The sequence below is a fragment of the Suillus subalutaceus genome (assembly GCF_016647625.1).
Source record: "Suillus subalutaceus strain FC151 chromosome Unknown DFJ58scaffold_223, whole genome shotgun sequence".
NCBI lineage: Eukaryota > Fungi > Basidiomycota > Agaricomycetes > Boletales > Suillaceae > Suillus > Suillus subalutaceus.
In genome coordinates this window covers 7710-27037 of record NW_024540472.1, presented here as the reverse complement: position 1 = coordinate 27037, position 19328 = coordinate 7710, and the positions used below count along the sequence as shown (strand labels likewise).

The following is a 19328-nucleotide window of genomic DNA, read 5'->3' as shown; positions in this document are numbered from 1 at the left end:
CACGGAAATTATGAAGAAAATGACCTGGAAAACTGCTTGCAGCGGGCAGGTGGGGGGGCATGTGCTGCACGACAGATAAATGACTAGAATTATCAGGTGGATATGAAGCGTGAGTAAAGTTTTCGGTTGGTGGAGCATACCCATGATGTTGCGGACAAGCTGGTTCAGAAGGGCCCGCATGCATCTGTGAGTAGCCATGTGGCTGTAGAGTTCCTGAGGGCACATAACCGAGGGCGTCAGATCGTGAAAACGCGGCTTCGTTTTGTAATATAGCACCAGCTGGCAGGGTGCTATAGACCTGCTGCAGGTGTTGCAGTTGAGATGTAGAGGGTCCTGGATCTAGGCCAGTCACAAGTTTCTTCTTCAGCACCACTTTGATCTTGCCCTTCTTTCGTTTGTTGCTTGTGCTGCGATCAAAGGCCGGGGGTAAGTCTCCAGTATCATTCTCCCTCACTTTCTCCAGGTCAACAGGATTGGCACTGTCCAATGCTTTCTTTTGGTGCACGAGTGCCACAGCATGGAGATGTATGGCATGGTGGTCCAATATCCATGGCATGCTGATCTGGGCGCGTATATTCGGCGGAAGTAGCGCTGAGATGTATCGGTAGTTGTGAAGCGCATGGATATTGAGAAAGTAGGTGTTGTTGGGTGCATGATCAACGAGCTGCAGGAGTCTCATCGTGATGATGCGCTCCTGCCGCTCTCGCACATTCCGGATGCCACAGTTTGATCCAGATGTGCAGTCATGTTGAACATTGGCGACACACAATATTTCCTTGCATGAACTCTCAGTATGAGCACAAAGAGTAATTAAGATAAGACTTACATCGGGTGTAAGGACCACAATATCATCAACGTCTGGAAATCTGAGGCGTGGCACACGTAATTGAGGGTGTAGTTCACCTAATGAGAATTTGAGACGCCGAATGACGACATGTGTCGCGATGCATCCTTGGTGTGGCATAAGTATTTCAATGACTTTGCCGATAGAGAGCTAGAACAGAGAAGCAGCACTTAGTAAGATGCTGCCTTGCAATACATCATTACTTACCTCGTTCAAACACATCTGATTGCACCTCATGATGACATGGCTCCCCAGCAGCGCACTGCTGTGATCTGCCGCTATGAAAGAAACACACTTGTAAAAAAGCGATGTGGCAGGGAATTGACGTGTTCCAGGAGGAAGAAGTGCAGTTGACTGTGTCAAACACCATTCAACTGGTGGGACTTTGCCCCCTGTATCCTTGTGAGTTGGCAAACAAACCGATCCTACCAGGAGATTAACAGGTCGTTTGAGTGTGATTGAAGCATTACTTACCGATTAGTTTTTCACTTGTGGTGGGTAAGCCTATCAAACGGCATTGTTCAGGGTGTGCAGCCATGTATGCAGCGACGTTGCTGCCAGCATGGACCCATTTCCGTGTCTTTGGGTCGCGCCAGAAACCTCCAGTTACAATGTGCTTGACAATATCAAAGCCACTGAATGTATGACAAGTGTTGCGGCTGGGAGCTTGACGGTTGCTGTAGATAGATGACAGACGGAAAACGTGATTGAAGGACTCAAAGCGCTCAGTTGAGAACAGAATTGCTGGTCCAAAGCGCCATATGAAAGCTGGAAGATGGAGGAGGAAATGGAACTTTGCCTTCATGATGAGGATGCTGGGCGCACATTTAGTGCTGATACTGAGAAAGTCGTCAATTGTCCATGATAGATCAGCCTTGAAATTGAAATGAGGCAATAATACTATTGAAGATGAGTGTGACGCACCAATTATCCTCAGCATTCTCAATCACTGTGTGCCAGAGAAGCACTACGAGCTTGCCAATCATGGTCCAACCATCGAGAACTGAGTGCGGAACTAGGTCATAGATCAGGTATGGCATTACCTGTGCAAGGCTCTTGAAATGCTTGCCAATCAAACCTCCTTTGAAACGGCAGATGTACTCTGCTCCAAGAGTCGGCGAATTCAAGCCTTCCTTGTTGACAGATTCCAGTCGCATCTGGAATGTATTGAGCAAGTAATTTTTATCGAGTATCCATACTGTCTGGCCCCAGAAGTACTTGACGACACCGAGAAGGACAGTATGTAGGATTTCTGTGGGTGTATCTTGATGAACATCGACACTCGGCATACCAAGAAGTGGGTTGATGTGATCATCAAGCGAATGACCATCTAATGCAGCCTCGAGCTCGCGCTTGAGCTGCACATGAACATCCACTTCAGAAATGACAGGCTTCCCGGCCTCGCGTTTGCGAAGTTGTTTTCCAAGCTCCAGAAGGCGATTTATGATCGCTGATGTAGCTGCGTCTCAGGTCCCTGTTGATGCCACAGCACTCTGAACTTTGGTGGTTCCACCAGGGAGTTTTGCAAGCTCGATTTGCTCTTTCACCTGCACCAGTGTTTCCTCCGGCATTCGAAGTTCAGCAGACTATAAGTACATTAGTTTAGAAACACACAGAGTATGAAGGTCTGGACAAGCCTTGAATATGCTACAGTAACCCGCATCAGACTTCTTGTCTACATTTGTGCCACCAACTTTGCATGTCTGGCAGAAAAAATTACACCTCAGCCCACCATGGCTGCATTCTTCAGCCTGCATCAGATTGTCACCTGCCGTGAAGACAATATGAGGGATGAGCATGACTTCTTCATGGTATTTACAATCCCAGGCAATAACACCATCATCTGCAGCATTTCTGAGTGCATGATCATTGTCAGACACAAGTAGTTGTAATAAGAGCATACATACCGAATGGATTGCATTACGGCTCGCATGAGCTCTAAGGGAGCTGCGTGGGGTGATGACGACACAAATTGGACGCAAAATTCTTTTTCAAGCATTTCGCGGGGCATGGCAGCATTCAACATATAGACGACGTGGTGCTTATTTCACTGTTTTGATATATTTCCCGATACATCATCCATGAAGACAATGAGTGGGACACTTGAGACCATGCAACCACCAGATTTCTCTCGAAGGGGATTTGGCATGAGATGGGCATGGGAAGAAGACGAATCTTGAGATGATGTGTTAAGTAACATCAAGATGAGCATGATGCGAGCTCACCTGTAAAGCCACATGAAAACTCCTTAGAACAAGCTTGAATATCCTCGAAGGTGCGCGAAAACGTTGATACTGGTGTGATAACCTGTTCAGGATCAACTGCAAAGCCCTCCTGTATACAACACTGGATGAGTCAAAATCACAAAATTAGAATGAGCTTACCTCTGTCCGAGTGACAAAATGTCCCAAAGACAATATTTCAGCATTGTGGTCAGCAGATACCTGTGCCTGAAAGAACTTCTTAGGAATAAAATAGTCCTTTGACACTTGTTGGAGGAGCTCGTTGACAAAGAATATGCTCCCGCCAACATGAACACTTGGCGTTGCAAGATTGCCGGGAAGACCATGAAGCATTTTCTCACCATGGTGAATCTGCAACATTCGACCTTGACCTTCTTCAGGGTAGTCCCGCATAGTCAGTCATGTGAGTGGATTGGAATAATCCTGAGATCAAAAAGTGTGAGCCAACGCGCATTGATGGTAGTAGTTCTAAGACCTACTTTTGCTATGGCCTTGCCCACAGAGTTGATATAAAAAACATTGCCGGAGGCTACGCTAACTTTCTCAGTCAGGTTTCCAACAAGTTCCTTGATCCTATCCTGCGCTTTCCGGAGACTATGAAGTGAGGGGACGCCTGTTGCCCCAAGCGCAGTTGCCCAATTGAGAACGGCCCTCTTCTGTGCTTCAGAGAATCGAAGCCGGGGTGAGCTAAAGAGAAGATGTGTGATAAATTCCTGCTTTTATGATTAATGTGTGGTTATTTGGAAAATGATGGAACTTACGGATGTTGTCGCCCATGGAAAAGTTGGTGAGTCCAGAGGAACCTCTGATTTTGAAGCTGGGCTGTCCATTTCAGAGGATATACCTGGCCATAGCATTAATAATGGTATATGTAAAGATAAAAGAGACTGTACGTACCTGAAAGGTCTATTCCATAATTGTCCAACTCAAGACCATCGTCGAAGTCCGCATCAACATCGTCTGTCTCCATACCCAGCTCATCAGAGCTAGGGGGTAAGGGACAGGAAAACAGCAACTCTCCTCGCTGAAGAGCTGCCTGCATCTCTTCATAGTAGTATGCATGCAAAAATGTGCATGCTGAGGCTGCGCCATGCCAAAGCTCCTCGATTGGAAAGTAAGACTCATCATCCTCCACATTATTGTTTACAGGATCCATCAGTGGAGGTGTCGCATCGTCAGACATTTGATCAGAAGGTAGCTGGCTGCAAGAAGGTTCGTTGTGTGAGGTCGAGTCGGAGGGCTCAAGCATGTTGAAGTCGATGTTGGGCTCGGAACTGGGTGGAGGGGTTGCATGACTACAGCACAGTGCATGTGAGAGATTCCATTGGTGCTTCTTTGTTCCGTCATGGGCAGCGATGTGACATTGACGCATCGTTGAAATGGTATTCTTTAACTGTGGGCATACCTTGCATATAACATGGCCCATCTCACTGGCTTGTCCATACACTGCGACTAAAATCAGTTTTCGTTCAAAGGATTTGACATAAGGCTGACCAAAAGGATCCAAGACTACAGTTTTCTTTAGCCGCATTGGTGAGGTTCTAACGTTTTGCTGTTAGACTTGGATGATTGAGAGAATGAACACATGTAGGTGCCCCCACAAGAGCATTCATATGCTCTTATATGAGCATCTACACATGTTCAGCATGCTGGTGAGGGTTGGTGAGGTCAAGGGCATGAGTAATCTAGTACCAGCTGATCGATCATTGTGATGAAGCGGAACAACTCACATGATGACCAACCAACAACTTGAAACATCCTTTCAATACGCCTCCAATCCCTTTGGCAACATGTTTCTCACAACAACCAGCACAGATACTTCTTTCCGTGTCGATATGGTACAACATGAAATCGGACTCAGTCTTGCCTCTCTTTGCTTATCTATCCGCTTTGTTGGAAACATACAGTCTCAGTTGCAAAACCCACCCACATTCATTGTCAGTCAATTTTTTCTGCATCATCTTCCATCCGTCTCACAAATTTTTTCAGCCACTGAAACTCTCTATTCATATTCCTGAAGCATATGCCAGTCAAATTTCTTCCATCGTTGAATGTATCAGTCTACATGTTGCTTTGAGTGGCCGCCCATCATTGAATAGTCTACCAGAGGTAATTGTACTGTCCACACAGATACTTAATTTTCAATGATGACATTATATGCAGGGCAGCTTTCCTTTCTTTCCTCTCGCATCCAACTTCAATCACCTCGATGGTCGGACTTGGGCACTGCTTGCCAACACCATTCAAGATTGGCTTACTGACAATATTTCTTTGACACGTTCAGATGTGTGGTTGTGGGGCCGTGAATTTTTTTGGATGGCATTCGTTGCAGCATTTCCTGGATTTCCACGCCGAGAATGGCCACTGTGGGACCCAAAGATTGGCATGGAGGGCGAGTTTATCACCTATTGGATGTCTGACTTTGGTTCAGGCAGTGAGGGGCCACTCAAGGACATCCAGAATGGTGTGTGGAGGAAATTTCATGATCTCGCAACAATGCTATACCTGCTTCCTCTCTTTAAGGATTATTGATTCCTATGTTCATCTGTGTTCATCCATACCCATGTATTTCCCATAGACTTTGCTTGCGTGTAATATAAGACAATGCATGTATCGTGTTCAATAGATATCACGCATGATTTGTTTTCTTTTTCTGTCGGCACTTGGAAGGCACAGCAATCTGATCACACAATGCTACTCATAAGTGGGTCTCGGTACCCAGCTGAATGACAATGACCAAGCAATCCGCATTAGATCTACAATAGTGGTTACCTAGACCTCAGTGTGGATGCTCACCAGATATTTAAGCAATGACTTGTTGACCTGACGAGCTGAGCTGAGCATCAATGTTTACATTACAGTAACATATCTACATCACTTATGGGTGCTATCACCGTTTGTCAGACCTTTCTTAGACCCTTAAAAACACTGGTTCATAATACAGGCAAAAAATTGTATCACTAAGACCATTGGTCCATATGTTTATGATTGGTTCCTTTCAGGCTTGATTGTGACTGGATTGAGGTACACAATTGAACTTCCGTCAAATGTTAGGTAAAGCAAAATACACATTTGGCGGTGTAGTTGCTACATAATAGGTGCACTCAGAGTAAGATTCAGGATTTTCGCTAAGCTCGGTAAAGCTCGGTAAAGCTCGGTAGAGTTTTGGCAAAACTCGGCAGCACGTAAATTAGTCATACCGGCACACTTCGGCATGAAATTGGACATTCAAACGACACTTAGAATTCACGAGAGGATGCAGGAAAAGTCATGCATTAGGTAGAGATGCAGGCAAAGTCATACATTAGGTAGAGTAACTCTGACATGTGTATTCAACTGAGATGTAAAGTTGGCAAAAAAAACAAGTCCCGTGTGATCAATGACATCTGGCATAGCACAGCAAGCGCCGGGGGGAGAGGTTAATGCTGAGAAACGAGGGGGACGAGGGCGGGTAAGGTTGAGGGCCAGAGGGCGGGTAAGGCTGAGTACCTGGGGCAAATGGTAAGGCTGAGCACCTGGGGCAAAGGATAAGGCTGAGCACCTGGGGCAAAGGGTAAGGCTGAGTACCTGGGGGAAGAGGACAAGGGCATCGACAAAAATCTGCATGCCTCCGCGGAGACGCAAGATCAGGGTAGACTCCTCCAAGTCCTTCTGGATGTTGTAGTCACTAAGAGTACGGCTGTCTTGCAACGTTCCAGCGAAGATGAGGCGCTGGTCAGGAGGAATGCCTTCCTTGTCCTGGATCTTTGCCTTCACATTGTCGATGGTGTCCGATGATTCCACCTCCAACGTGAGGGTCTTGACGAAGATCTGTATGCCACCACGGAGACGGAGAACGAGGTGGATGGTGGATGTGGGTGGGGTGCGACTTCCAGAGAGGCGAGAGAAATTCTGCATGCCACCAATCAATCATCAGAACTTTCCGAAATTTCAAACTCCACTATAAGCTGCGTCACATATACCAACTCAATAGGGGTGTTGATTCCGTTGATTCCCATCATGCCTCGTCAATCCAAACGTCAACAGATGCTGAATGATATTGACCAGGCTGCCCTTGTGGTAGCCAGGGCAAGATACCAGCATGTTATGGAAGATGATGACTCTACGGACTCGATCTTGAGCCTCGACTCTCAGTTGGACCTTACTCGTAACTCGGATCTTGATATTTTCATGGATATTATGCTTTCTCCCTCTTCGCCTCTTTCTCCAGCCTTCTCAGGCTTATCTGATTTTTCTGATGGGGACATCTCATCGGATGATGATGATCATACTCTCGCCCACTATAATTGCCTGCAAGATTCCATTGCAACTCTCCAGGATGAAGTTTTGAAGGCTCGTGTACTCCACAGGCCTGATGAACCTCTCCCACAAGCCCCACAACTCTACCTTCTAGTTCATTTTAGGAAACATTGCCCTCTCTTATTTCATCACAAATTACGGGTCGACCCAGACATTTTCAACAATATTCTTGATTTAATCTCTGGCCATCGTATTTTTCACAACAACTCGAACAACTCCCAGCTTCCTGTTGCGATTCAACTCACAATCTTTCTTAACCGTGCTGGCCACTACGGTAACTCCATCTCCCTACTGGAGGTGTCTCAGTGGGCAGGGGTCAGTGTTGGCTCCATTGTTAACTGCACTAATTGTGTCATGGTCGCCCTACTTGACCAGCATGATGCGTTCATGGGCTTCCCTCCCCATGATTCTGAGGATTTTAACTGTGCTCGGAGGTATAGTGCAAAGGCTACCACTTGCCCTGAGTGGCAGAATGGTGTCCTAGCTGTTGATGGGACAACGGTTGATTTGTATGCCACACCGGGTTTTTACCATGAGGCTTTTTATGACAGGAAATGAAAATATTCCCTTGGCTGTCAGGTAAGTTTGCTTTTTATTTATTTTCTACCATTATAAATTAAAATAAATTCAAGGCAGTCATTATGCCCCACAATCTTCTTATAGTCGATTATTCTCTCGGTCACCCTGGAAGCGTCCATGATGCATATGCGTTTAGATCAACTCATATCTATCAAGAGCACGACACACTTCTGCCAGCTGATCACTGGGTTTGGGCAGACAGTGCTTATCCATTGAGCACCTGGTGTATTCCCCCTTTCAAGAAGCCCCGTGGTGGTCGTCTGACAGCGAATCAGAGGACATTCAATTATTATCTTTCCAAAGTTTGTGCTGTTTTTTTCCTGATTATTTGAAATTTTACAAGTTATTTAGGTCCGTGTTTGCGTTGAACATGCATTTGCTGCATTGAAAGGGCGGTTTCAATCCCTTCGAGATCTCCAACAGAATATCAATTCGGCAGATGACTTGCAGGCAGCTGTCCACTGGATCCAGTGTTGCCTCATACTTCACAACATGATTATCCGATTTGAAGAAAATCAAGCTCTTACGGAAACAACTGGCTCAGTGGCATGGTCCTGTCAGGAGGACAATAATTACATTCACCCAGCAAATGAAGGACCTGATGGGGATGGACAAGTAGGTGATAGGTTGTATGAGGGGACTCCAGGTCATGCATGTCGTGAGAGATTGAAGGATCTTTTATTTGACAGTCCTCACACCAAAGCAGTACGCAGAGAAGACTAACAATAGTTTGCAAGAAACACCAGGACATCATTGTATAGTAAAGTACCACAACAGAGTATGAGTTACATATGAGTGACATAGACAGTAGCGTGAAAACGAGCATAAAAAACAAGAACAAAAGAGAGATTGCAAGCATCACACTCAAGCCTGAGACCCAGACCCAGAAAGACGTGCAAACTCAATCTTGAGGCGCATGGTTGCCGCCTCCTCCACATGCACTTGCGCTAATGCCGCGTGCATCTTCATCTCTGCTTCTCGAAGACGAATCTCGGACTCCTTGGCCTCCAGGGCACGTTGATGCGCAGTGGCAGCTTCGGCGAAAGTATCCGCACATTCAGCTTTGAGGAATTTGTGTTCGTTGACTTGGCGCACGAAGTTGTCCTTGGCCATGTACCACTTGTTCTTGAGTTCGTCCCGAGTGACACAGTCCAACTGCGCACTCTCGATCTCGTCAGAGAGTGCGCCAACCTGACTCTGAAGGTCAGACCACTGCTTCTTCCCCTGCCTCGTTTTTCCTGCGGATGCTGACGCGAAATTGGCTGGTGACGTCATTGATGTTGATGCAGGTGCTGATGACGCCAACTCAGGCTTTGAGCGCAAAGAGCCTGAAGAGCGGCGAGAGGACACTTTGACTGACCCCATGCTAGGGCGCCGTTGCGGATTGGACATCCCAAAGGATGCACGACTGTCCCGGTGAGACATCTGCGATGTGTGCGGCAGCATGAATTCAGATCGTTGAGATTGAGGCGGAGGGGTAATGGGGGGCAAAGGGGACGACGGAGGAGCCGGACGTTTGGATGCAGCATGTGCAGACCTCAGCGGACTGTCGAGAATAATAGCATGAGGGTCGTCGCGGTAATCACGTCGCAGGGGGGGAGTCGGCTTTGGTAGATCTTCGAATGAAAAATCCATGTCATTGTCGTGATTGAGAGGACTGAAATAATTTGGCATGTCGTCGTCGTCGTCATCGAGAAGCGAGTTGGGGTCGTTGCGAGAGCGTGCGGGGGGCGCGCCAGACTGGTGGTGATGTGGGTACTGGCTATGAGGGGCATGGCCAAACGCGTATTGACTGCCGTGGGGCTGAGCGCCCAAGGGCGGGTAATGCTGAGCGCCCGAGGGTACATAAGGTTGAGCGCCTGAGGGCGGGTAAGGTTGAGGGTTAGAGGGCGGGTAAGGTTGAGGGTTGGAGGGCGGGTAAGGTTGAGTGTCAGAGGGCAGGTAAGGTTGAGGGTAAGAGGGCGGGTAAGGCTGAGAAGCTGAGGGGGGAAGCTGAGGAGAGTATGGCTGAGCGCCAGCGGGAGGAAGCTGAGGAGAGAAAGGCTGGGCGCTAAACTGAGCACTCCCAGAGCCCAGACTGTTGGAATACGAGCTGCCGGCGGTACATGAGATGGAGAAATATTTTGCTGCGTGGTCTACTCCCAGGTGTGACGAGACTGTCTTGAGGGATATTGCTGGATTCCCCCCCATGATGTCAATGAGTTCATCATACCAGGGGAATTCCTTCAAAATTTGCGCTGTGAATTTAATCAGTCAGGCTATGATAGATGTAATTTTTTTTAAAAATGCACCCATGCAAATTCTGCGCTTCATCCTCTGGCATGATACCCAGCGCCGGTTGAGTGTAACTTGTCATAGGACTCATGATACTTTCTTCTGAGTCTGTGAAACGAATATTAGTACACTTTGAGGAAGAGAGTCAGAACAACATACCCGTTGATGTGACTATTTGTCGAGTCTTGAAATTTGTCGGGCTCGTCCGCGTAATGCTTCACATAGTCAGCATCATTCTTGAACACATACTTCACAATAACAGCACAGACTGAAAGTTTATCTTTGCCCGAGGGACGGTCACTATCATTCTGTGGTCGTTTTGCATCAGAGGAAAATAGGATCCAGCAGTCAGCTGGGTGGTCATGGAGGTGGTCAATGACTTTCTGGGTGCGGAAGGTGCAGATAGCCACTGTATCTGGAATTTGGGGTGATCTGACCCTCCTCCCACAGCAGGATGCTGTGTGCCTCTACTCTTGCTACCCCTCCCGCGAGTGACCGGCCCCTGTGTTGGATCCATGGCGTTTTTGCCCCTTGGAAAGGGTGTCTGTAAAGCTTTCAGTCGCGCAGAGCGACGTCGAGGTGGTGGTTGAACGACAGGCATAACTTTCGAAGTCCGCTAGGGTGCCGAAATCTGCCGCATGTCAGGTGCGTGGCAAGCCCCGAGTTTGGTGAGCTTCTTACCGAGCTTTACCGAGCTTAGCGAGAATTCTGAATCTTACTTTGAGTACCATTCGCTTTTCCAAAAAAAAAAAAGATAAAATGTTGGCAAGACGGAGCGTGGGAGAAATGGACACAGCTTTTGCAGATCGACTGACGCACTAACGTGGGAGTCGGCGATTTATATCCGCCATGCCATCTTTTCGGCGGGCGTCTTCCAAGAATGAGGATGAGGCGTATACAGAGGTAAGCTCATAAGGTGACGCTAGTAAATGTTTCGCCTATGACGCGACTTGCAGGGAGTCTCCCAAGCAAACCGGCAGAAAGGCAACTCAAGAAGGATCATGGTCCCCTCTCCAATCATGCGTGTTACAAGGGCATCCATGTCACTCGATGGCCTGCTAGATTTTTTTCGAACTGGAATAGAAAGCCGTGCGTCTGGTGACCCAACAAACGGCCCCAAAAAGCCAGTTATTTTGAACGTTTTATGTGCTCCGTGCTGCCAGAGTGTTTGGAAGTACGCCGCCAGGTACAAGACAGCGATTCCAGAACGGACAACTTTGTATGGATAGTATTTTGAAATGGACAACGAAGCTAACTGAAGGCAGGGCACTCTTCTTCGACCTTTGTCTCGGTACGAGTTGTCGGCTGCGATAAAGTATGCGTCCGCGTTTGGTGCGGTGGCTCTTCCTTCACCGGCACAGGCAAACTATATTGAGAAAGCTGCAACTCCGTCGGGTAAGCAATAGACGCGACTCAGAGACTAGAGGTTTATTTGTGTGGCAGGAAAGGCGTAGAACAGATATTCAGGAGCTAGACTTTGTCAATTACAATTCTTTGACCTCCGCACCCCCCCCAATTACCGCCTCAGTCGCCACAATCAGGCATTTTTAACTCGCTAAAATCTATCCGAACGACACCTTACGAAACGTCTTTCTTATCACGCCTATGTGGCCATAGACTCCTACAGACTCGGGGCCAGTTTCAGTAGACTGGGAAACCAGATCTCCTTGGATAGAATTGATGACAGATGTGCGAGAGCACTACTCATATGCGCAGTAGGTCTTGTTTACTCGAATGACTGCGCTGCTCACCTCATTATCATCAGCCCCACATCATCTCAATCACCTGAAGTTCCGGTTCCAATCCGTTACGTCTCCCTGCAGCCGTTCCACCTTCAACAGGTACACGAATTATTAGCTAGAGTGTTTTGGGATGGAATTGATAGTTTGTTGTATCCTCTCATCTTCATAAGTTGCTCTCATGTAATTCAGTTAGCGACTTGCTTCAGTCTTCTCCCGAGCGTTGCTCAGTGATCGCCATGTATGGCAAAATTGTCATCGGCGTGGCTCTTTTGAGCTCGCCTCAGGAAGCGTATATCACACGTACCTGGCCGTCAGAGCAGGCTGGCATAATTCTCAGATAGCAACGTGTGTTGCAATTTCTCGACACTTAGAATAATAGCTTATGATCTTCATCTCTGCAGTACTATGCTGTATCACCTGATCATGCTCAATCCGCACAGAGATATCACACTTCACGTAGCTGCTAATAATCCAGCGATGGTGCGCTTTTGCTAGTGATCGGTGTTGGCACACATTTCTAAAATTTGTCTAGTTGCTGTACAACAGATTTGGGTTCAAGGCTGAGGAGTTCATCGCAGGATTTTACGAAGATTACCTGGACTCTCAGTCAAGGGCATCTATGAATGCCTTCAGATTGCGTCTTCGACGATGACAACACGATTTTCAGATTGGCACTGATCTAATCACCAGAACGACAGGGACCTGCTGGTCCAGTACTCCCGGGGGTACTTTGTCGGGAATAGTTATATCCGCCAAAGTCAAGGTGTTGATATGCGCCCGGCGTATCAATCGCGATGTTCCATCACTAGGGACCAGGCACAACCGCAATGCTAGGGAGTCAACCATAACATATTAATCCGAATGTCATGAATAGCAAATATGAATGTATGTTACATGTCCGTGCTTCGATTCTGCCGGTCTCAAGCATCTCGTGTCATCACATGGGAAAAAATGGAATTTAATGGTCAAGAAGCATTTTTTCAGGAAACCCGACGGTAGTTCGCATGCTGGTTGCTAGTTGAAATGGGTGTCCATTTTGATCGATTGCGATGGTCAAACAAAATTATTGACTTAGTCATTAACACGAGGACAGTCCAGGATGCGTACCCGGCGCCTTCAGCCCATGTTATGATCGTTGATGCAGTACAGCTAGCAATATGGATGCAACACAGGTCTAGTGATCTCCCACCTCTATTGCGCATAAAGCCGCTCTCTACCAACAGCGTTGGTTTACTACCTGTTGTACAGCCAAGCTGTTGTGGTGTCATTAGTAAGTGAAGTATAACTTTTAGGGAGGGGTATAAGATCCTCATGTTTTGCGTATGATTTTTTCGGGCCTCTCAATGGTGGACTCGATGGCCGGCCCTATGCTCATGACCAACGTGTTTCAGGAGCATACATCGAGGGTGAGTCTGCACTTGGCCAGATGACGATCTGATCGGTGCCACAACAGTATATGAAAGATCACTAACTGAACCCTGCAAGATCGACATCTCACGTTACTGATTGCTATCCACTTTCCAGTTGCCGGCGTGATCATCTTTGCAAGTTAATGCTAGCCACTGATCGCCTCTCTTGACGAGTTTGTGCCAGGCTTATGACTATCTTGTGACAACGGACAAGAGGTGTACTACATAACATTGTTTTGAACAATTATTCCTCGTTCATATGTGCTACCTGCAGGTTAGACTCCATATGTGGGTGTCGAAGTGGGGCACGGCAAGGGTCCTCCAAAATTTGTCTGTTCAAACCCAGTTCTTCGTCCACCTTGACATATGATTTGTTCGCAGTCGTATCGGTCATGTCAGGTTATGTCTGTCTGTACTCGGATATGGAGAATAGGATCAATGTTTCCCATTATACGATGCCGCTATGTAAGTTGGACTCATCAAACAAAAGTGCCAATGCGTTATTCGTATTTTTTCCTGATACTGGTTGTAACTGAGATTGGTATGTTGTGTTATTGGCATGTCTTTCACTGTCAACTTATGTATTCATCAGTGGTCCTCATTCTCATGCTGATTCACGCCAGGGTGTACTCGCGGCAAATGACCGGCGTTGGGAGTGGTTTGTTGATGTCGCTGTATCGTGATTCTATTCTTCATATAGTATGCCTACTGCCTAAGCCCTTTCATGACTGCATTCAAATGATCGCGAATGACCAACTTCGTAATACGGTCGTATCTATAGCGAACGTGGTAGTCATGTCCGCCATTTAAGTGAGTGATCAGATACCTCTTCTGGTATGGCGACTTAGGAACTCCAACGAAACAGCCATGCTACAATCAACTTCTTTGACACATGCATCGCGTCGTTTCTTAACGTCTGTCCAAGACTGGATATGCTGTAACGTAGATTCCCGGCAGTCATGCACTCCGTCCTTTCCTTCCGTATCATGTTTAATCTCAGGCAAAAGTGCATTTTACATTCCATGGACATCTCGGACATGACTTTCGGTAGAATTTAACCTTATGATCAGGAGGTGATGTGAAGAACAGAAGTAGTTTTTCCAGGGCTATGTGTGGCATGTATTACGACTAGATTCAATCACTTAGAGTACCAAGTGTGATCAATTGAACTAACCTCTCGCACTTTGATCCTGCCAACTGCCGGGATTGATAGGGGTTTATTACATGAAAAGGCAATGTTTGTTTGTCAATTGTTCCCAGGCATGGCGGTTGGTGGATTGTGCAACCAACAATCCTTTCTACTTAGCTTTCGCAGGCGCAGCCATTGATTTCTACGTATACTTACGTGCGAGGACATCAGGCCTGTTCCTTGCCTTTCTGTTGTACTTATCTGCTTTCTGGTTTATGATCTGTGTGTCACGAATTGCTATGCCTTTCCCATTTACATTCAGTTTTCGCGTACCGGGTCTTCACAATCCGTTTACCGCTCAATCGGCAGTAAAACCGTCCCGGAATGACAGGAAAGATGCTCGGCTTGATCCTGCATCTGCTATTTCTCGACGTAATTGCACCCAATTTCCTCCTCCCCGCCGTGCATCACCGTCACCATCACTATCATCATTTGTACCACTAAACCGTAAGCGCGGTTGGGTGCCTTCTATCTCTGAACCCAGCCAAGCCGCCACAAGCGCCGCATCTACTCGAGGTTATCTCGACACACCCGCAAAGTACAGGGATATGGCACATGAAGCGCCCGAACAGGAATTTGTTGAAGAAATGTTTGCAGGTGTGTCTCAATCATCCGTGATGTAGCATTACATATTTCGCAAGCAATACCCGCGCCATGCGCACGCCATGTGTTATCCATGCGCAGGCTGCGGTTTATATTTTGAAGTCATCTCTCTTGCTTCTTTACTTTCATCTTTCAACCCACTTTCATTCATGCCTTTCGTCATCGTTATTGAAATAGATGTAGAATTACCACCCGCCAAGCGGCGTCGCACTCTCGCAGGTTCGATCGTGTCCACAGCGTTGAGCGCTGCTCTTATCGGGACTGCTGTTGGTCTCACTGTATATCGCCTGTGAGTGCTGAATTTCAGTTCGATATTAATGTTACTTATCACTATTGAGCGTAGCTGGCGGGACCGAGGCAAGGAACAAGAAAGAATACAACCACTACCACCACCATACCACCCGGGTGACTGGGCCCCCGAACAAGTATGTACAGCTTGGCGTGTGTCACTGTCTCGTCATTGACATACTTTCAGTACAAGGATATTCAAGTTACCCCTCCTACTCCGAAATCGCGCAAGCCTCGCTCAACGCCTTCTGTTCGGTCGTTCCGGCACACGACACCGCAGGGTGCGAGCTCGCGGTCGACCGGTTACCCCATCACGTAGTGTTTCCCCCCTACCCTCATGGCTCATCCACCCCCAGAATTTGATTTCGTGCATGTAAACCAAGACGAAGATGAAGAGGAGGACGAACCTGAGGCTGACGAAATGGACTGGATCGGCGACAGACTATCTAGACTCATACAAGAAGGGCACAGAGCTCTAAACACGGAGGTTGTGGTCATGAGTGAAGCGAAAGAGGATGAGGTGGATGATGGTTCAGGTGACTGGGAGGAAGAGCAACCTGCCGCTGGTCCATCTGTGTCCAGGCGGAGTTCCTTCCGCCAAACACATCAGCCCCGTAACATTCAACCCCCATCCTACTCGGCCTTTACTTCATCTTCTCCGAGCTCGTCACCTAGGAAGCGTAAATATGTTGGCGATGCTGTACACCTTTCTCCTGATCGCCAAAATTTCTCAAGGTTGTCAGTACCCAGTACACCTCGTCGGATTGCTCGCGAATCTTCGATGGATATTGGCGTCTGCGCTACTGTTACAAGCAGCTTCAAGGAGGATGTGAGTGCCTGGCAGAGTCCAGAACTCAGAGAGTCGATGGAGAGGGCAAGAGCGCAATACCTCCAGAGGCGGATGGGCGCACGATCATGATGGAACTTTCTGATATGTATTACTTACGTACTGACACTTTCTTGATCACTGGCACTGTCTCTTAACGAAGTATGGTCTAGGAATTTTTCAAGTACATGCTGTATCATTAGAATCACTTTAGCCAATGGTCATGCGCCATTTGGCAGTTTTCCACAAGAACCGGAACTATTTCTGATTATTTATGGCAACACTCAGAATTAGAACACAAACTCGTTTTGGAAACCGATATGCACGCACTACTCGCGTTACGTTGTTCAGCGTGAGTGTCGAAAGCTGCGGTCGAAAGTTGAACGGCCATACAATATAACAGCCACGCTGCAGCCTCATTAACTCCAAGGTCGACTGATCCGAATCAGAAACCGGGTTGCAATGTTAGGGCTCCGCAGTGAACGTGAGCTGTGCGAATTCGAAACGATCAAGATGAACGCACGATGCGCAGCGTGTCCGGCATTCTAATTAGAAAGCTTTGCATGACCTTCCTTACGTCTCCTGCCGTATACTCACATTCTTGGACTATTTGGACTCCCTGGTACACCTTGCAACTCTTATCTTCAAGGACTTCTCCCTCCATCCCCATGCCATCCTATGGTCTGACGAAGCGTGGTATACGATTTTTGCTCCTCGCCATCGTATTGTGTTTCAGTGCTCCCTGGAATACTTTATCACCGTGAAACTGTGCGGAAACTACTTCACTGATCACCTACCGCCATTGTACGAGGACTATCGAGAGCGGGAGCAAAATTTGGGGGCATTACAAGGAGTACGAAACGAGCAAGGATGTTAAATATCTTTGGTCAGCCAATCATGCACATAGTGGGTGATCCTTTCTTTAATTTGAATCATCACGCGTTGACCGTGCACAGGCTCAGGATGGGGAAATGTGATGCAAGACTATGTGATGAATGCGCTGCTTGCACATACCACAGGACGCTCGTCAGTCTATTCCTTTACACGTTCTCTCTCTTGATTCCCACATTCCTGATTTTGGTTTTCGATGACGTGTAGTTTTGTCTTTGATGACTACATCTGGAGGCCAGATGGTACACTCTTTACGGATTATAATGGGCATTTAATTCCCTCTCGGATTCCCCTGACAGCACTATTAGGCGGCAAGTACAACATGGTCAATTTCCGCGTATACACACCATTGACTGACTGTTCTAGGCATCATCGTGGGTGGTGAAATGCCACCTGGTGACACCACTCCTCGCGCAGTGTCTAAGGATTTCTTCAACAAAGTCTGCCCCAATCCGACAGTCGTTCATGTGACCGAAGTGAACGATGATCGTATGCGATTCGATGAAAGCGTGCCAGCTTCGTATATATTTGAGAAGTGGCTCGAAAAAATTAACTCGATTGAGGATCCGTGTGTGGAAATCGACCCGAAGAGTGATGCAATCTTTGAGTACTGGTGAGTCATACATATCGTCTTTGGATGACTAGTGGGAGACGCCAGACTTCACGTAGGATATTTGGACACGAGAGAATGTTGTCCATATGGAAGTACCTCAAGGATTCCCCGGTATCCACGCACTGGGGGTGGTCGCCTTTGATACACGATGCATACAGACGAAATCGCCACATCTTTGTGCCGAATGCGAAATCTACTTTTTTCGAAGGGCTTTCTGGTTCGGCTGTCACGGAAAACTACACAGCCCCGATACCTGGCCTCCTAGCGCTACACGTGCGAAGGGGTGACTTCCAGGACCCACTGCGTCCACCTGGGCAAATGGTCATCAAACTGGAATGCGTTCAATTTGTTCCCTGAGTTCTCCGACAGGTTCCAAAGGCCCACTGATGGCGGATGGGGCGAGACATCCGAGAAGAACATGCAGATGTATATGCACCGGTTGCTTTCCCACAATCGACCAAATCGTCCAGAAAGTCGTACAAGTGCGCGTCGAGTCGGAAGAGCCGCTGACGCATGTCTACATCATGACCAATGGCGCTGTCGCTTGGGTTGAGGAGCTGAAGGAGGCTCTTCGGAACTCTGGGAAACTGGGCCCAGATCAAGAGCAGCCGCGATCTCGACATTACATGGGAACAGAAATTTGTGGTGCAAGCGTTGGATATGTTGGTAGCTCAAAGATCTGAAGTGTTTATCGGGAATGGGGTAAGAGCTGCTGTAGCTTAATTGCTGGTACAAAACTGACGAGCGTCTCGTTACAGTGGTCGAGCTTGACCTCGAACGTTGTGATGCTGCGTATGGCGCAGAGTTTTCCTCCGGATAGTAACAGATTCTGGTAATGACGCTCACGACCTGCTTCGTCTACGATAGAGGCACGGACGGATGGACGATCTATTATGTTTATTGTTTGGTGAATACAGCCGTTGTGCGCCAAAGTATAGTCGCTACAGTAATACACTATTTTCTTCGTGTCAGGGTATACACCTGCTTATGTTGCAGATATCAAACATGATTTATCTGGCGATACGAAACTTTCCTGCATCGACGTCGAACGGTTCAAGGCCATGGCATGTCTGCAAATTTTGGACAGAGAATATCAAGGTCCGAGAGTCCTAATCACTAACCTGGTTACTGCATGGAGACATAACAAGGCTAACAACTTGAACTCTATTCAGATTAGTGTAGGGGGCAGAACTACTTGGATTTAGTTCTGCCGGTTGTAACCGGCAAAAACTGGCAAAACTCTAGGAGGGCCGAGGGCCGAGGCTATGCATTGGACTAAGTGTACGACATTCCCAACGATGACATTCAATATTGCCTCATCCCATCCGTCACCCGCACCTTTTCAACTCTTTGAGAGCTGCAAATTCATCAGTTTAATGTTATCAGGCGAGATACGCTCTGGACCCAGCAAGAAGGTCATCTGCATGGCGAGGCTCAGTCGAGAGCAGAGGTGTCCACGCGAAGGATGCTTCAAGACCCCCGGGCCGGGGGCGCCCACCAGCATGCCACTATCTTACTTTAGGGACGT

The 19328-nt window shown here is 47.5% G+C and overlaps 9 protein-coding genes across 9 annotated transcripts; 4 read left to right on the top strand and 5 right to left on the bottom strand.

Annotated features, from left to right (window-relative positions):
* Nucleotides 1-571: 571 nt before the first annotated feature.
* On the bottom strand, nt 572-778 carry DFJ58DRAFT_637865 (uncharacterized protein; the record flags this gene model as incomplete). Its single annotated transcript, XM_041381307.1, has 1 exon — nt 572-778. A coding segment is annotated over one exon (207 nt), but the record flags the coding sequence as incomplete, so codon positions are not given.
* A 425-nt stretch (nt 779-1203) lies between these two features.
* Nucleotides 1204-2993, bottom strand: DFJ58DRAFT_719298 (uncharacterized protein; the record flags this gene model as incomplete). Its single annotated transcript, XM_041384598.1, has 6 exons — nt 1204-1243; nt 1769-2303; nt 2337-2430; nt 2455-2698; nt 2752-2885; nt 2919-2993. The coding sequence occupies 6 exons, from the start codon at nt 2991-2993 to the stop codon at nt 1204-1206; spliced, it is 1122 nt and encodes a 373-aa protein (XP_041236403.1).
* Nucleotides 2994-3486: 493 nt separating this feature from the next.
* On the bottom strand, nt 3487-4459 carry DFJ58DRAFT_735640 (uncharacterized protein; the record flags this gene model as incomplete). The annotated part of the gene is made up of 4 exons (XM_041386671.1): nt 3487-3510; nt 3567-3800; nt 3849-3931; nt 3985-4459. 4 exons carry the CDS (start codon nt 4457-4459, stop codon nt 3487-3489), a joined length of 816 nt encoding a protein of 271 aa, XP_041236402.1.
* Nucleotides 4460-5244: 785 nt separating this feature from the next.
* DFJ58DRAFT_670468 (uncharacterized protein) lies at nt 5245-5619 on the top strand (the record flags this gene model as incomplete). Its single annotated transcript, XM_041382867.1, has 1 exon — nt 5245-5619. One exon carries the CDS (start codon nt 5245-5247, stop codon nt 5617-5619), a length of 375 nt encoding a protein of 124 aa, XP_041236401.1.
* A 765-nt stretch (nt 5620-6384) lies between these two features.
* On the bottom strand, nt 6385-6984 carry DFJ58DRAFT_868366 (ubiquitin-related domain-containing protein; the record flags this gene model as incomplete). The annotated part of the gene is made up of 1 exon (XM_041394233.1): nt 6385-6984. One exon carries the CDS (start codon nt 6982-6984, stop codon nt 6385-6387), a length of 600 nt encoding a protein of 199 aa, XP_041236400.1.
* Nucleotides 6985-8829: 1845 nt separating this feature from the next.
* Nucleotides 8830-10840, bottom strand: DFJ58DRAFT_847470 (uncharacterized protein; the record flags this gene model as incomplete). Its single annotated transcript, XM_041393463.1, has 4 exons — nt 8830-10202; nt 10294-10347; nt 10399-10454; nt 10509-10840. The coding sequence occupies 4 exons, from the start codon at nt 10838-10840 to the stop codon at nt 8830-8832; spliced, it is 1815 nt and encodes a 604-aa protein (XP_041236399.1).
* A 1041-nt stretch (nt 10841-11881) lies between these two features.
* DFJ58DRAFT_821035 (uncharacterized protein) lies at nt 11882-12873 on the top strand (the record flags this gene model as incomplete). Its single annotated transcript, XM_041391993.1, is given in 5 exon segments — nt 11882-11954; nt 11961-12123; nt 12171-12281; nt 12361-12461; nt 12514-12873. Coding segments are annotated over 4 exon segments (495 nt in total), but the record flags the coding sequence as incomplete, so codon positions are not given.
* Nucleotides 12874-14691: 1818 nt separating this feature from the next.
* Nucleotides 14692-16611, top strand: DFJ58DRAFT_821032 (uncharacterized protein). The gene is made up of 6 exons (XM_041391992.1): nt 14692-15176; nt 15366-15471; nt 15526-15607; nt 15658-15728; nt 15751-15788; nt 15827-16611. Exons 1-6 carry the CDS (start codon nt 14795-14797, stop codon nt 16387-16389), a joined length of 1242 nt encoding a protein of 413 aa, XP_041236397.1. The 5' UTR covers nt 14692-14794; the 3' UTR covers nt 16390-16611.
* A 41-nt stretch (nt 16612-16652) lies between these two features.
* On the top strand, nt 16653-18828 carry DFJ58DRAFT_821029 (uncharacterized protein). The gene is made up of 9 exons (XM_041391991.1): nt 16653-17023; nt 17126-17202; nt 17253-17322; nt 17395-17498; nt 17554-17800; nt 17857-18104; nt 18275-18348; nt 18398-18502; nt 18559-18828. The coding sequence occupies exons 1-9, from the start codon at nt 16821-16823 to the stop codon at nt 18634-18636; spliced, it is 1206 nt and encodes a 401-aa protein (XP_041236396.1). The 5' UTR covers nt 16653-16820; the 3' UTR covers nt 18637-18828.
* The last annotated feature ends 500 nt before the right edge of the window (nt 18829-19328 follow it).